This window comes from Phocoena sinus, chromosome 16, assembly GCF_008692025.1.
Source record: "Phocoena sinus isolate mPhoSin1 chromosome 16, mPhoSin1.pri, whole genome shotgun sequence".
NCBI lineage: Eukaryota > Metazoa > Chordata > Mammalia > Artiodactyla > Phocoenidae > Phocoena > Phocoena sinus.
In genome coordinates, this window is record NC_045778.1 from 70,136,099 (window position 1) to 70,153,312 (window position 17,214).

General features: G+C 33.3%; 1 protein-coding gene across 1 annotated transcript in view; it reads left to right on the forward strand.

The window, feature by feature from the left end:
- The window catches only part of ATRNL1 (attractin like 1), a 702,872-nt gene that overhangs the window by 209,361 nt on the left and 476,297 nt on the right, over positions 1–17,214 (forward strand). Inside the window, exon 21 of the mRNA XM_032609094.1 lies at positions 11,090–11,142. Within this exon, the coding sequence (XP_032464985.1) occupies positions 11,090–11,142 (53 nt within the window). The remainder of the gene's footprint in view (positions 1–11,089; positions 11,143–17,214) is intronic.

The following is a 17,214-nucleotide window of genomic DNA, read 5'->3' on the forward strand; positions in this document are numbered from 1 at the left end:
TTTGCTAGAGTAGAATAGCTTCCTTTTCTCTGGACACAGTGCAAAGATTTCACCTGAGGGTTATGCTTCCTAAAAAGATGTCCTCCTCCAGAGTGTCCCCTTCCTCTACTTACTGTCTTCAGATCAGTAAGAAGCATCAGGTCTCAGTGTAGCATGAATGGGAAAACACAGTCTCTGCTATAGGAAGAGATAGCTTATTCACTCAGAAAGTTGCAGAGCCTGGCAAGTATGCAGAGGCAGGAATCAGGAGTGCACAGAGAGGCTGTTGGACCTGGGGACATGGGATATAAGACTGGAGAAGGGAGACTATACTGATACGGCGTCACTCTCCTATATTTCAGGATTTCATATCTTAGTGAGTTTACGTGGAGTTGCTGATGGCTTTTTAAAGTGTGGACATGATGCTTGCCTCTAGTTAGTGAGGTGGGAGTTGCTGGAACTGTCTTGGGAAATTTTGAGCACTGGGGTCAGAAACTCAGGAAGTTGGATGTATTGGAATGCATGTATTACATAATATCAGACTGCCCATTAACTGACTATATTTTCTTGGAGGTCTTCCAGAACACTTCCTTCACTAGGACCATAAAGAGTACAACAGTAAGGGGAGCCCTGGAATCTGTGGAACTCAGTGGTGGCTGTTCTCTGTAGGTCCTGATAGACAGTAAAAATGATTCCAGTCCGCTGGGCTCTCTAGTGACAATGTGTATGTCAGGATTCCAGAACAGTAGAAGCCAGGTGGTGACATTTAACTCTTGAATATAGATATAATTACCTTAATAGTCAGCAAGACCAGATGACCAACAGTGGGTATTGGTCGGCAGGGATATGTGGAAATGCCTAAGTGAGATCGGAGGGATGAGCTAAATTGGCAGCCAACTAGATTATTGTTGGACTTGTATCACCAGAAAAAATCATGAACCAATAAGCAGAAGGTTGATGTCAGCTGCCTTAGTAGAAAATTGTGATCCTTCAGTCTTTTCATGATTCTGATTTGAATCTCTGATTCCCAGAGCCCATCAGTTAAAATAGTGGTTGGATTCCTTTGAGGAACCACGCATGCCATCTCATCAATACACACAATACATTCTCCTCCATTCTATCCAATGGGACCTCAAGCCATTTAGTACATAATTGGTCACTGGAAAATGGCGCACACATACTTTTGAAGTATGCACACATACTTTTGCATTTAAGTGTTGAGTATCCTCTTAAAATGCCTTGTGACGCTAATCATATCTGCATGAGCAGTTCTCCTCTCCAGTAAATTTCACATCACAGTGAAAAGTGAGCTTTCGTGGTTCTTGTGTATTTTTCATCGTATTTAGTGCAATACTGTAAACATTAAATGAAGCCATGGGACCCATATGAAGTGCCACTAGTGATACTGGAAGTGCTCCTGAGAAGCAGAGAAGAGTCATGATACTACAGGAAAAAGTTGAATTGCTTGGTACGTACTATAGATTGAGGTCTGCAGCTGCAGTTGCCTGCCATTTCAAGGCAAATGAATCCAGCATAAGGACCATTGTAAAAAACAGAGAAAGAAATTTGTGAAGCCATCACTGCAGCTACTCCAGAAGGTGCTCAAGCCTTGTACTCATTGCATAATACCTTTTAATCTCATATTGAAAATGCAACTTATGTGGGTGCAGGATTGTTGTGAGAAAGGCATACACTATAGACTCTAATATGATTCAAGAAAAAGTGAAGTCATTATATGTCAACTTACAGGAAAAGGAAGATGAAGGGTCTAAAGCTGGAGAATTTAACGCCAGCAAAGGATGGTTTGATAATTTTAGAAAGAGGTTTGGCTTAAAGAATGTCAAGATAACAGGAGAAGCAGCTTCTGACTGAGAGGGAGCAGATGAGTTCCCAGACGCCATTAAGGAAATCATTGATGAGATATCTGCTTGAACAGATATTTAATGCAGATGAAAATGCTGTATTCTAGAAAAAAATGCCACAAAGGACTTCTATTAGTAAGGAAGAGAAGCAAGCACCAGGATTTAGGGCAGGAAGGGGTAGCCTAACTCAACTGTTTTGTGCAAATGAAGTCAGGTTTATGATCAGGACTGCCATTGTCTATAAAGCTGCTAATCCAGGAGCCTAGCAGGGAGAAGATAAATATCAGCTTCCTGTCTTTTGATTGTACAAGAAGGCCTAGATAACGAGAACCATTTTTTTGGATTGGTTCCACTGATGCTTTGTTCCTAAAGTCAGGAAGTACCTTGCCAATAAGGGACTGCCTTTTAAAGTTCTTTTTGCTATTGGACAGTGCCCTCTGGACGCCCAGATCTCCATGAGTTCAACACCAACGGCATCAAAGTGGTCTACTTGCCCTCTAACAACATCTCTAATTCAGCCTCTAGATCAGGGCATCCATAAGGATCTTTAAGCCTCATTACGCACAGTACTCTATGCACAGGATTGTCAGTGCTATGGAAGGGAACCCAGATAGGGAGAACATCATGAAAGTCCGGAAGGATTTTGCCCTGGAAGATGCCGTTGTGTTATAGAAAAAGCTGTGAAAACTACAGAGCTTGAACCAATAAATTCCTGCTGGAGAAAACTGTCCAGATGATGAACATGACTTCACAGGATTTATGACAGAGACAGGAAATCATGGAAGAGATTGCGGATATAGAAAAAAAAAAAAAGTGGGGGTTGAAGGGTTTCAAGATATGGATCTCGGAGAAATTCTAAAGCTGATAGATACCACACCATAGGAATTAACTAAGGATGGCTTGATGGAGTTGAGTGCTTCTGAACCAGTGCCAGACAGTGAGGAAGAAGATGTAGAAGAAGCAGCACCAGAAAACACATTGACATTAGACAGTTTGACATGGGGTTCTGATTATTCAAGACTACTTCTAACTTCTTTCATGACATTGGAGCCTTCTGTGATAGGGCCGCTGAAACGAAAGCAAATGGTGGAGGAGAGGTACTGTATAGAAACAATTTTTAGAGAAATGAAAAAACAAGAAAAGTCTGACAGAAATCACAGTACATTTCTGTGAAGTTACACTAATGTGCTTGCCTCGCCTGCCTCCCCCGCCCCCCTCCTCCACCTCTTCCTCCTCTGCCTACTCAGCGTGAGACAGCAGGAGTGAAGACCTTTAAGATGATCCACTTCCACTTAATGAATAGTAAATAATCATCATGCCATATAGTCAATCAACTTATCTCTTGTGTATGTGTGAGTGCTTTCCTGTGAAAATGTAATAACTGTATGACAAGAACTGTGTGTGACTTTTTTTTTTTTTGCGGTACGCGGGCCTCTCACTGTTGTGGCCTCTCCCATCGTGGAGCACAGGCTCCGGACGCGCAGGCTCAGTGGCCATGGCTCACGGGCCCAGCTGCTCCACGGCATGTGGGATCTTCCCGGACCGGGGCACGAACCTGTGTCCCTTGCATCGGCAGGCGGACTCTCAACCACTGCGCCACCAGGGAAGCCCCAGTTTGTATTTTTAATGTGAAATATTTTCTCAATTATCAGTAATTTCAATTTTTATTTTATTTTGATCCAGTAATTATTTTTAAATTGTTTCTTAATTTCAAAGACTTTAAATTGTTAATTAAAAAAATCTCTTCATTGACTTGTTTTGTAAATCTGAACTTTTTAAATAGACTTTAATTTTATAGCAGTCGTAGGTTCACAGCAATATTGAACAGAAGGTACAGAAATATACCCCTACCCCATAGATTCATAGCTTCTCCCATTATCAATACCCCTCACCAAAGAGGTACATTTGTTACAATTTATGAACCTACATTGACACATCATTATCACCCAAAGTCCAGAGTTTACGTTCAGGTTCACTTTTAGCTTTGTGCATTCATTCTGTGGGTTTTGATAAATATGTAATGGCATGTATTCATCATCATAGTATCATACACAATACTTTAACTGACCTAAAAATCCTCAGTACTTCTCTTATTCATCCCTCCCTCTCTCCTAACTTCTGACAACCACTGATCTTTGTACTGTTTCTGTAGTTTTGCCTTTTCAAAAATGTCATGTAACTGGAATCATATAGTATATAGCCTTCTCAGAATGGCTCCTTTCACTTAGGAATATGCATTTTCATGGCTTGATTGTTCGTTTCTTTTTAGTGTTGAATAACTTTCCATCATTTGGATGTACCACAGTTTATTTATCCACTCACCTACTGGAGAACATCTTGGTTGCTTCCAAATTTTGGCAATTATGAATAAAGCTGCTATAAACAACCATGTGTAGGTTTTTATGTGGACATACGTTTTCAACTCCTTTTGGTCAATACCAGTGAGTGCAATTGTTGGATCATATGGTAACAGTATGTTCAATTTTGTAAGAAACTGGCAAAATGTCTTTGAAAGTGGCTGTACCATCTTTCATTTCCACCAGCAAAGACTGAGAGTTCCTGTTGCTCCACATTCCACATACCTGTGAGCATTTCGTGCTGTCAGCATTCTGGATTTTGGCCATTCTAATAGGTGTGTAGTGGTATCTCACTGTTTTAATTTGAATTTCCCTTATGACATACTATGTGCAGCATCTTTTCACATGATTTTTTTTTCTGTCTGTAATCTTCTTTGGTGAGATATCTGTTCAGATCTTTGGCCTGTTTTTTAAATGGGATATTTGTTTTCTTACTGTTGAGTTTTAACAGTTCTTTATATATTTTGGATAACAATCTTTTATCAGATTTGTTTTTTGCAAATATTTTCTTCTAGTCTGTTGCTGTATTCTTCATGTGTATTTCACTCATCATAATGTTTTGATATTCATTCACATTCTTGCATCCATGTAGCTATAATTTGATGATTTTCAGTGTTGTAGAGTATTTCATTGTATGATTATAGCACACTTCATTTAATCACTTCTATTTTTTGATTTGATAATTCTGGTTTTGTTTTTTCACCATTACAACTAATGGGCTTATGAGTATTCTCATCTATGTCCCCTGGTTCACAAGTGCATACATTTTTGATAGGTCTGTGTTGGGCATCCATTTTTTCAATTTTAGAGGATTAACTCATAAAATTGTTATATGAAATTATACTCCTTCCAGGGCTCTATGATTTTCTTAATGCTCTACACTCTTGACAATACTTGGTGTTATAGGAGATTTTAAATTTAATGATTCTGATGGATATATAACTGATATGTTGTAATTTGAATTTGCATTTTCTTAAGAACTGAAGTGGTTCTTTAGTTCTTAAAGGTTTAGTATGTATAATATTATAAAAGTTTCATATGTTTAATCATCAATTGAACTTCTCTTTTATGAAATAGTGCTCTTTCAAGTTTCTTGTGATTCTTTTCTATGGTATTCTCTTTTGGTTAATCATTTGTAATAATGTATTATGCATTCTTGATGCATGTCTTTTGTTGATGATATGTGTGGTAAATGCCACTGTGTGGATTGCGTTTCACACTGTTTTTTATGTCTTTGATGAAGAGAAGTTCTTAATTTTAATATCCAATATATCAGTCTTTTCCATATGGTTAGTGCTTTTGGGGGGTTCTGTTTGAGACTTCCTTGTCTTCCCCTTTGTTAGGTAATATCACCAAGGTGTCCAGATGGTTTTAGGTTTTTCTTTGTGGCCATGTTTTAATTACTTCTTTAAAATAAGATATAAACTATTGAATTTCTTTAAAAGTAATAAACTATTCAGATTTTTAATCTCATCCTAAGTCTCTTTTATTCTTTGGCTTTAAGAATTTTTTCTTTTTGTTTTACCAGTTTTACTATGATTGCTTAGTTATTATTATTGTTTATTCATTTATCATGTTGGGCATTTCAGAAAGTTCAGCCAGTACTCTTCAAGTGTTGCTTCTTCTCCATTCTCTCTGTCTTCTGCTTTTGGAGTCCAGTAACACCAGAACTTTTATATCTTTTTCATATTTTTCCACTCTCTCCTGACCTATTTTTCAGTTTACTCTTGTTTTTCCTCTGTGTGTAATTTGCTGTTAATCTCATCCATTCAGTTCCTAATTTTGGTTATTGTATTTTCATTTTCTTGTTTTTATATTTTCCAGTTTTTCAGACTAAATTATTATTCTTAATCTGTTATAGTTTTTAATTGCCTTTTATAGTTTACAAAATTTAGACAAATTTTTAATCTTGCGTGTAATCTCCTCCAATATAATAGCTATTTTAAAGCCATTGGCTTTTCCTAGATAATATCTAAATTCCCATGGCTCTCTATTTCCATCATCCTTTGTTTTTCCTGGTTCCTATTCTTGTTTTCTTACCTATTTCCATGCCCAGTTATTTTTTTATTTTGTACTGATACCATATTTGCAAAATATATTTATAGAAAATATGAGACCATGGGTTAAATCTTAGGGGAATTTGATTCTGCTCTGTGTCTGAGGGCACATAGCATTAATCATTTTCAGGAATAAGGATGGTTCATAGTAGATCTGCAGTCTCTGGAAGGCCTTTTTATAACCTTAAACCTAAGATTACACTTTGGGACTAAACTCATGAACCTTTGGTGGCCCTGGAGTCCAATCCTTTTCCTGTGAAATGCTGTTCCTATTCATAATTGGCGAAAAAGGGATCCCCGAAATGATTCTACGTCCTGGGAGTCCATTCTTCTCTGCATCCTGGCCTGGTAATTTTTCACTCTTTTGCTCTCCAATACTTTTAAGCATTAAAAAAAAAAAAAAAACCTACTGTTTTTAGTAGTCTTCAACTACCTAGTTACTTCTGTTTATTATTATTGGACTTTGAAATCCATAAACAGCCTTACAATTCTAGAACCTGTATCTCCTCAGGTTCTATTTCAGTATTTACTGTACCTTCATGTCTGAATTTTTGTTTATTTAGGATACATTGTCTGAGAAGTGTGGTGTCAATATTAATACTATTATAGTGCTTAATATCATTTTGTTTATATTATATGGTATTATTTTTATGGGTTTCTTTAGAGGAAGAACAAAGCAAAAGCAAGGGTGTTTTACCGTATGTATAACTTTCATAATTTTTCATAAAAACACAAATTTATCAGATTCTCAGCTGTTTTAAATCTGTTATGATATTTCAAAATTATAGCAACTAGATGTCCCTCTTTTTAGCTTCTGAGTAGAAAAATTATATCTTGTGATAAAATATGTATATATATTTAAACATTTAAATCAATAGGAACAAAATGAAATGCTATATTTTAACACTTAGAAATGTGGAATTATTTTATATTCTGTTTTTTAGAAAGTGATACTTATCATGTAATGTGATCATTCACGTAAATGGTAACCATTATTTAGGTGACATATAATGATAATATTTACCCTTTCAAAGTCCCTAATGAATATTTCAGCCTAAATCTGTTTTTTAAAAAGGTCTGGCTGTTTGCTTAGTGGGAATAGAGGATGATTATCTCTTTGCTTAGTCACAGAAATACTTTGAAGTTATGTTTTTAATTAAGCCATGCAGAAGATTTCTGAGGCTTTTAATGTTTGTATCTAATATTTATACAGAAAGATGCTGAATTTTATTTTTTAAATTTTTAATTTTTTAAGATGCTGAATTTTAAAAACATTACCTAGCTTACATATCAGAATTATTTTTACTGTAATTTATATAGTACAATATTAATTTGTTTAAAGAATTATTATTTATATCTATACTTTTCCCTTCATATTCTCTTTACCTCTTATAATCAGAGTTTGAATTAGATCAAATACTTTTTCTCAAATTATTTATGATATGAATTAGATTAGTACATATTCACATCTCAAATAATTGTATTGAAATATAATAAAAACTTTATGTATAACAAAAATATTATTGTGGACAGATCCTAAGGTGACTACTACTGATCTCTGCCTTCTGGTATTCACACATTATTGTATAATCCCCTTTCACTGAGTCTGGGCAGGACATGTGACTTGGTTCTAAACTAGAAAATTTAGCAAAGGTGATGGGGTATCACTTCTATGGTTATGTTTAGTGTTTTGTGTGTGTGTACGGTGTGAGGATTGGGTCTAATCTTGTATTTTTCAAAATGGCCATCCAGTTGTCTCAGTACCATTTAAGATGATGAATGTCTTTACTCCAGTCATTCAGAACACTATGCTTATCTTATACTAGATTTCTAGATTTTTCTGGAATTTCTGGAATTTTGTTTCTGGAATTTCTCTTCTGTACCATTTATCTTTCTATTTATGTACTGATGCCATACTGTTTTAATTTTATAGATGTTGAGTATATTTTAATGTCTTTTCAGTCTAGCTCCCCTCAAAGCTCTTCCTTTTCATTGCTGTTTCTAGCTATTCTTGTATGTTTATTTCTGTATATGAACATTAAGATCAACTTTTCTAGCTCCTTTAAAGCTCATTAGAATTTTTATTAGATCAAATTAACCATTGTCATTGAAATGAACTGACAACCTGATGATGTTGAGATAGCCTAATGAAAAATGAGGAATATCTTTCAGTTTATTTATATCTACTTTTGTGTTTTTCAGGCTGAATTTTATGCCTAAAATTTCATTATGTTTCCTCTGCAACTATTTATTTCCTCAGTTGTTTGTAAGCACTGGTGATTCTTTAAATAGTACCTGAAATTAAAATACCAAAAATTGGTGTTTAAGCTCACTCAACTCATAATTATATATTTTGAAAATACTTCTGATACATTCAAAATTCTTTCAATAATTATTAATATAAAGCCTTTTAGACAATGTGTGTTTCTAATTTGCTTTCTTGAGTTTGAAAATATAAAAGAGAATGTCATTTTTATATTGGACACCTTCAAGACCTCTATAAGGCCTCTGAGTTTAATTCTTAACAAGGTGGTGTTAATTCCTTATTTGTGTCAAAATTCTGAGCTTGAGTTATAAAAGCCAGCAGAAGTTACTTCTGAAACAAGAGCATATAATTTCATCCTTCTGAGAAAATGTGTGTTTTGGAGAAAATAAATTTTTTTTTTTTTTGCTGTACGGGGGCCTCTCACTGTTGTGGCCTCTCGCGTTGCGGAGCACAGGCTCCGGATGCGCAGGCTCAGCGGCCATGGCTCACGGGCCTAGCCGCTCCATGGCATGTGGGATCTTCCCGGACCGGGGCACGAACCCATGTCCCCTGCATTGGCAGGCGGACTCTCAACCACTGCACCACTAGGGAAGCCCTGGAGAAAATAAAATTTTAAGTATTCCTTTTAAAAACAAATTATGTTGAAATAAACATGTTACAATAATTTCCAGTCCAATATATTATTATATAATTTGAATAAACTAATTATTAATAACAAAAATGAAAGCTTCATATCTTCCGTATTAGAAAATAGGTTTGTACTGGAGCTCTTAAAGTCAACTCATAGATAAATTAAAAAGTACTTGAAATCCCTTGTCATTTGTCAAAGTTATTCATCTTAGATTGCTATGTGAACTTGAAAGCCATCTATTTAGGCAGTAAGATATACAGGGAATACCATGCATAACACAGCAGGGAATATTATGTTGAATATTTTCCTATTCTAAAAATAGTATTGTGATACCCATTTGCAACAAGTCACGTTCACTTTTTGTGAGAGAAAAAGGAGTTATAATGGTATTGTAAATCAGTCCTTTATGTATATACTTGGTACAAAGTGATAGGATTTAAGTAGGTGAGTCTAAAGGAAGGGACAATAGTATAGGAATAGTATAGATTCTGAAGTGCTTAACCTAGCAGTAATGAGTATGATCATTTTTGAAAGCTAGAAAACTACTATATAACACACATTTAAAAAGTAACTTTTGGAGAAGTCACAGAAAACCTAAGATTACCCCTAAGTTCCTTTTTTCCAGAGAATAAAGTTAGGGCTTTAATATATAAAGGGCTATATATTTCTACTTTAATCTTGTAGTTACTGTAGAAAAGTATTTATTCTTCAACTCATTTTTTTTTATGGATGCAAAAAATTATCAAGCACATGACTGAAAATTGCATTCAGAATGTAACTGATTATTTACTTTATTATTCTCAACTGTTCGACCCTTCATTAATTCAAATATATATGTATTAAAATTATTCCTCAGTTCTAAGTAACTCTACTAAAACTAAAGACATTTTTGGAAGAATTTTCTCACCTTTTAATATTCTGCATATAATTTAAATATTGAGTCACTTTATACAATTACCCTTGTGTACATTTTATAATAATTAAATTTGGATGGTGTTCCAAGAAGTAGTATTATGCAAAGCCAAGCTATATATCTGTTAGTCACTAATTGTCATTTTAATTGAATTGTAGAAATAAGGATTGAAAGAATATGGGCTTCACACATTTTCAAAATACTTATGATTTTCTCCCACTGCTATAGTTAACCATAATTTTAAAGAATTTAACTTAGAATTCATGAGTTTGAACACTCATGTGTTCTTTCATTTTGTTATAATCTGCTTACATGAATTTAGAGTTTGAACTCCTGAATTTAGGGCTGGATGATTTAGAGAAAACTTTCCTCCATTACACAATTGAGGAGGTTTTTTTTTCAGTGTGTGGGCCTCTCCCGTTGCGGAGCACAGGCTCCGGATGCGCAGGCTCAGCGGCCATGGCTCACGGGCCCAGCCGCCCCGCGGCATGTGGGATCTTCCCGAACCGGGGCACGAACCCGTGTTCCCTGCATCGGCAGGCGGACTCTCAACCACTGGGCCACCAGGGAAGCCCGAGGAGGTCTTTTTAAAATACAGATTCATTGGTTTAGAAACTGGGGAAAAATATATTAATTTCAAAGAATACCAGAAGTAAGAAAAAGATGTGATTTATGAATTCCCACAACTTTTTCCCCCTACCTAAAAATGTCTTTAAATCTTTATCCAGACTTGAAAATTCTTCCCCATATTGTTAAGGGAGAATACATATCCCCCAAACTTTTATCCCATCCCCTATATTCCTCTTGTGTATGTTTGTCTTTTCCACTTATTTCTTCTCTCATGCATTCCCGTATATAGGCTTTCTACATTAATTCTTTTGAAGATTTGTTTTTAAAACTTCAATTAATAGTAGTTTTTAAGATGTTTTAATGTAGAGTTTAATTACTTTTTTGCTGTAATGAAAAACATGAGGCTTTTGAATTTTGTTGCTTAATAGTAAATGAGATTTTTGTATTTCTGCAGATGTGACTCTGAAAATCGCTATGTTGGTAATCCACTTAGAGGAACATGTTATTGTAAGTATTTGTACTTTTTATTTTAAATAGTTGGTTTGTTTTATTAGTTTCAGGTGATTTTTCAGGTAATAAAATTCATATTGAATAACTGATGTTGTCATTAATATGTTACCATTTCTATTTTTAAATCTTTTAACTCCATATATATTGCTAAGAAAGTCAATGTCTTCTTGCGATATTCTCTAATTATATTTGGTGCATTTTTTTCTACTCTGAAGAGTAAAACAGCAATAGATCTTATTCTGAACATGCAACAAAATATAGAACTTGAGTAAACTCAGCTGAATTTTGATGTAATCTTTTTCATTATGATTAAATTTTGAACAGATAGAATTTTGTGATAGATTTTTCCGGGAGGCAATTTTGGTTATTACTAAAAAGCTGCGCTGATTTTGTACTGAAAGATCCTTTTATTGGGTAATGATCATATGGCAGATGTATGTTTAACTTTCAAGAAACAAACTATTTCCAAAATGGTTGTATTATTTTACATTTCCAGTAGCAGTGTATGAGATTTTCAGTTCTTCAGGATCTCTCGGTAAAAAAACCTTTTGTAGGTTTCATCATATTTTTTTTATGTAGACAATAACGTGTTCTGCAAATAATGGAATTTGATTACTTCATTTTCTCGCTGGATGCCTTTTTTTTTTTTTTGGTCTTATTGCATTGGTACCTCTGGTATCATGTAAAAAGATATGATAAGCATGCAATTATTTTTGACTTGTTCCTGATCTTGGAAAGCACTCAGTCTTTCACCATTAAGTATGTTGTAAACTTTTCATATATGCCTTTATTAAGTTGAGGAAATTCCCTTCTATTCCTACTCTGTTGAGTATTTTTATCAAGAATGGATGATTTTTATGTCATACATTTTTTCTACCTCAATTGAGATGTCCATAAGGTGTTTCTGTTTTACTTTGTTAGTGTAGTAATTTTAGTTTCAAAAATTAATGGATGGTATCACATTATATGGATATATCACTGTTTTTGGTCCATTTACCAGTTGATGGACATTGGGATTATTTCTAGGCTTTGGCTATTAGAAAAATGCTGACATTTAGATAGTCTATATACTTTCGTTTTTGGGGGGTTAGATTCCTAGGAGTGGAATTGTGAGGTTAGAGGATATGCTTATGGTCAAGAAATTGTCAAATGATTTTATAGCATGGATATACCGTTTTACATTCCCACTAGCAATTTATATATGTTTCAGTTTTTCTACATTCTCATCAACACTTTATATTGTCTATCTTTTTGATTATAGCCATTCTAAAGTATTAGTAGTATCTTGTGGTTTAAATTTGCATTTCTATTATGACTAATAACTCTGAGTTCAATTTCAGGTGTCCATGTCTTGAACATGTTTTGTTAGATATGTAAAATACTAATTTCCTAATACTTTTGTTGCTATTTCAAATAGTATCTTTTAAAACAACATTTTCTATTTGTTTGATATGGTAAAATGAGCTTCATTTTAGTATACTGATCTGACATTCATAAAGGTCAGTGAACTCTGTTATTAATTCTAATAGTTTATAAATGTTTGATTTTTAAATACAGTTAGTTATATTACATGCAAATAACTTTTATTCCTCATTTTTCCAATTTTTTTATCCCATTATTGGGATGGTTGGGATCTCTCTTTCAGTGCTGAGTCAAAGTGATGGTAGTAGACATTACCATCAAGTTGAGAGTTTGCTATAATTTATAGAATATTCCCTGTATCAAGTTAAGAAAATTCCTGTCTATATTAGTGTGCTGCAAGATTTCTTCATGAGTGACTTTTTCCTTTACCTTGTTATATATGAAGCTGAATTAATAGATTTTCATTAATTAGACATCTTTTCATTCTGGGATAAACCGAACATAGTTATGATATATTATTTTTGGGGATACTGCTAAATATTATTTGTTTATATTTTATTTAGGATTATTTTCAGTATAAATGAATGCAGACTATATTTTTACATTATTTTTTTCTGATTAATTGACCTTTGAGTTGTTGTTTTTCTTTTCTAACTTCATATTGTGTAACTATGGTAATAACTTTTAAAGTTGAATTTGACAAGATTGCTGTTTTTTTTTAATTTTTTTAACGTCTTTATTGGAGTATAATTGCTTTACAATGGTGTGTTAGTTTCTGCTTTATAACAAAGTGAATCAGCTATACATATACATATGTTCCCATATCCCCTCCCTCTCGCATCTCCCTCCCACCCTCCTTATCCCACCCCTCTAGGTGGTCACAAAGCACGAAGCTGATCTCCCTGTGCTATGTGGCTGCTTCCCACTAGCTATCTATTTTACATTTGGTAGTGTATATATTTTAAAACAAGAATAGTTAAAAAATATCAAGTGAACTTCAAAGGTTAGCTAAATTCAACTGAGATCTCTGGGTCTCGTGCTTCTTTATTGGTAGTTTTTTGTTGTTGTTGTTCATCTTTTTTTCCCCCCATATTATAGCATTAGCTTTGGGTTTATTCATCCTTTCCACTGATTTTGTTTTCTAGTTCATCAGTTTTAGGTTTTGTCTTTAGTAATGTCCTTCTCTTTTATAGTTTATAATTGTTGTTTTGCCTACAGTTGATATGTTGTCTTATTAATATTATTTTCTACATAGTTTATGGTTCAATTTTTATATTCTTTTTGTATTTTATGTAAGAATTTTCTTAATTTCAATTAAGTAAATCTTATTAAAACCATCTTTTAATTATGTTTTCTAATTTTCTTGAGAATGCAGCATAAAAAGATTCCAAAACTTACTAAGGTATTTTTGTAGCCTATGGGACATTTGACAGTGTTTGGAGGCATTTTTATGTATCACAAGTAGGAGTGGGTCCTATGGACTTCCAGTGGGTAGAGGGTGTTATGTATTCTACAATGCACATGAGAGCTCCTTAGAACAAAGAATTATCGGACCCAAAATTTCAACATTGTGGGGGCTGAGAAATCCTGATTTAGAGGTTTAATCAGATACAGATATGATTTTGGAGGAAACACTATTTCACAGGTGGGTTTGTGTTCTTCATGTGGCAGAAGTAAGTAATGTCTGCAAGTCTCTCTTTTTATGTTCTTAGCAGAGACTGATGCGCAATGTTAGATTGTAGTTGATTAAGAGTTGTAAGCTGGTATTCTAACTACTTTATTTCTTGATTGAAAAACTTTTGTAAAATCAGATTTCCTCATGCGAGGTATTTGCTTTCTCATTGGTACAGTCATATAGGAAAGGCATGATAAATGCTTTAATTTGTTTTTTTTAATTACTGGTTTTCAAAATAAAGAACTGTTTGCTTAATATCTTTCCAAGGTGACAACTAGATTTGTTGTTTTTGTGTTGTAAATTTCTGGACACAAACATATTTAATATGTTTCAATCCACTTGCAATTATTTTCTTTACTGATGTTTATATTATCATTTTCTATGTCTTTTAGTTGATCCTTGTTGTCTATATTTTTCACATTCATTTTGTTTTACTTCTCTCAAACATCCTGGATTTTATGGAGACATATTTTTGTCTGATTTCTTAAAATTAGATATTCTTAATTGGTTCTTCTTGAATCTTTAGTGTTTCTTGTGTCCCAAAGGAGTAACTAGTTACAATTATGGACACAAGTAAATTACATTCCATTTTTTAAAGAATAATAAATATACTAATATTTAAGCCTTTTATATTTGAGACTAAGCTGATTTTTCTTTAGATCAGTGCTATCCAAAATAAATATAATGTAAGCCACATGTGGAATTAAAATTTTTCTACTAGCTACATCACAAAAATTAAACAGGTGAAATCATTTTGAATAATATATTCTATTTAATTCAGCATACCTAAAATGTTATTTTAATATGTCACAGTATAAAAAATCATCAATGACCTATCTTTTTTTTTTTAGTTTTTCTTCTAGGTGTTTGAAATACAGTTTGTATGCTATACTAATGGCAGTCCCAATTCAAATCAGTCACATTTAAGTTACTCAGTAGGCACATGTGAATAGTGGCTACCATATTGGGCAGCTCATCTATTATATAGGACTCTCACCCTCTTTTAAAAATGTTAAAAGGATAGTCATGAAGCACTAGATGGCAGTCTTGTCATTTGTTATGAGACCTTTAAAGTTTCATTTAAAAGAAATGGTGTTAAAAAAAAAAAGAAAAGGTCAATAGTTCTTGTAATAGTGTTAATGGAAACGATTCTGATTTTAAAGATTGGAGTGAAATTTAAAATGCAGGTCCACACTGTAACTTGAAGCAATTGAATGCAATGTGGTGTTAATTTAATTGAATGTAATACTTCAGCAGTTATATCCTATAGACAGTCATAGTAGTTTTTTAAACTTCAATTTAAAACCCCAAACCAAATGTATTAGATAGTTATCATGCATCACATGGAATAAAAAGAGTTTCTAGCAATGATATCAAATTTGATTGACCCTTGTAAACATTGAAGTACTCCTCTTGGCAAATATGAAAAGTAGTAAAGTTTCTTTTTTTCTTAAATGCTTTTTAAAAATTATAACAACAATTATAATGAAGAAAACCTTAAACACAAGATGAAAGACTCGACTATGAAAATGTTATATAGAGGGTATATTTCAATGAGTAGAATCAGAGTACGGAAAGTCACTTACTGAAATCATCTACTTTTTGCTCCTACTATGTGTAATGTCCACACTGTCAATTGTATTTCAGTATATTTCCAAGTAATCTAACATATTTGGGTTTTTGTCTCCTTTTACTCTGAACAATTACTATTTTACTTGATTTTCTCCTAGTGCTGTGTAGAGTTCAGTGTGCAATTTTGTGATGAAAATAATACACTGCCTCTTTTAAGAGTAAGGAATTTAATTACTTTTATATTCAGTGTTCACCTCTACCACTCATCACATCTTACCTTAGATTATATTACTAAAAATCAAAATACTTATCTATTCATCCCACTGTAAACCCTTTAATTATTATTGATTTATTTAATTAATGTTTGTTTTGGACTGAAAGACATTATTTATAAGCATATTATTTATTGAATTTGATTTTTTTCTTTTGTTTGATAAAAGAGAGATAATATTCCTAATAAGTGTTATTATAGCTATAAATTAAAATAACAAATATCAGTCTCAATTTTATTACTTAAAATGCTATGTCATACAAAACAGTGAAAGCAATTAAAACTTGAATTAACCTTATATTTAGTTTAACTATTCTAAAAGGTTCTCCCCTTTTAAATGAAATATACTGTACTTCAATGGTTTATGTGACTTTTTAACTAATAAATAGCAATTTAAATAGGGTCTGGCTGGTCCATCTGCAAATAGAGCAGAAGTGAACTTGATCAACACAGAAAATCTAAATTCTTATATTTCACAAATTGAAGATGTGATGGATTGAAGATTATCTGACAAAACATAAATGAATCACATGGTTGACATTTTAATCTTATTCTTTGATTCATGTGTTCTTATTACATTTTATGAAGCTTATATTCTAGTGTTTTAAAATGTTTATTTCAGAATTATTTAATATTTTAGCATATTACAAAATGAAGGACAATACAGCACAATTATGAAAAAGTTAAAAATAACTGAGAGAGGGACTTCCCTGGTGGTCCAGTGTTTAAGACTCTGCACTTCCACTTCAGGGAGCACAGGTTCAATCCCTGGTCTGGGAACTAAGCCAAAAAAAAAAAAAATAGCTGAGAGAAAAAAAATTGCTACTGAATTAACCTAGAAGAGAGATGAAAATTTATTTGACTGTATACTTATAATAAAAGTGTTATATTATTCTGGTTATGTAAATAACATAACACACTGTAAAAATAATTAAATAAAACAAAAAAAAGTTTAATGAGGAAAACAAAAATGTCTGAAAACCTCCCACCAGGGCTCCCAAGTGGAGCTGTGCTGTCTGTGCCCTCTGCAAAGGTGCCCAGCTGCGAGGCAGAGTGGTAGCTCATCTCCTGAACTTACTTTTCTCGCTTTATCTGTCTTGAGCAAGGGTTGATAGCTCCTTATTTGTATGAAGATGTTGAATGTGCTTTTCTTTTCTTTTTTTTACTTGTGAATTTGTTTTTATTTTTA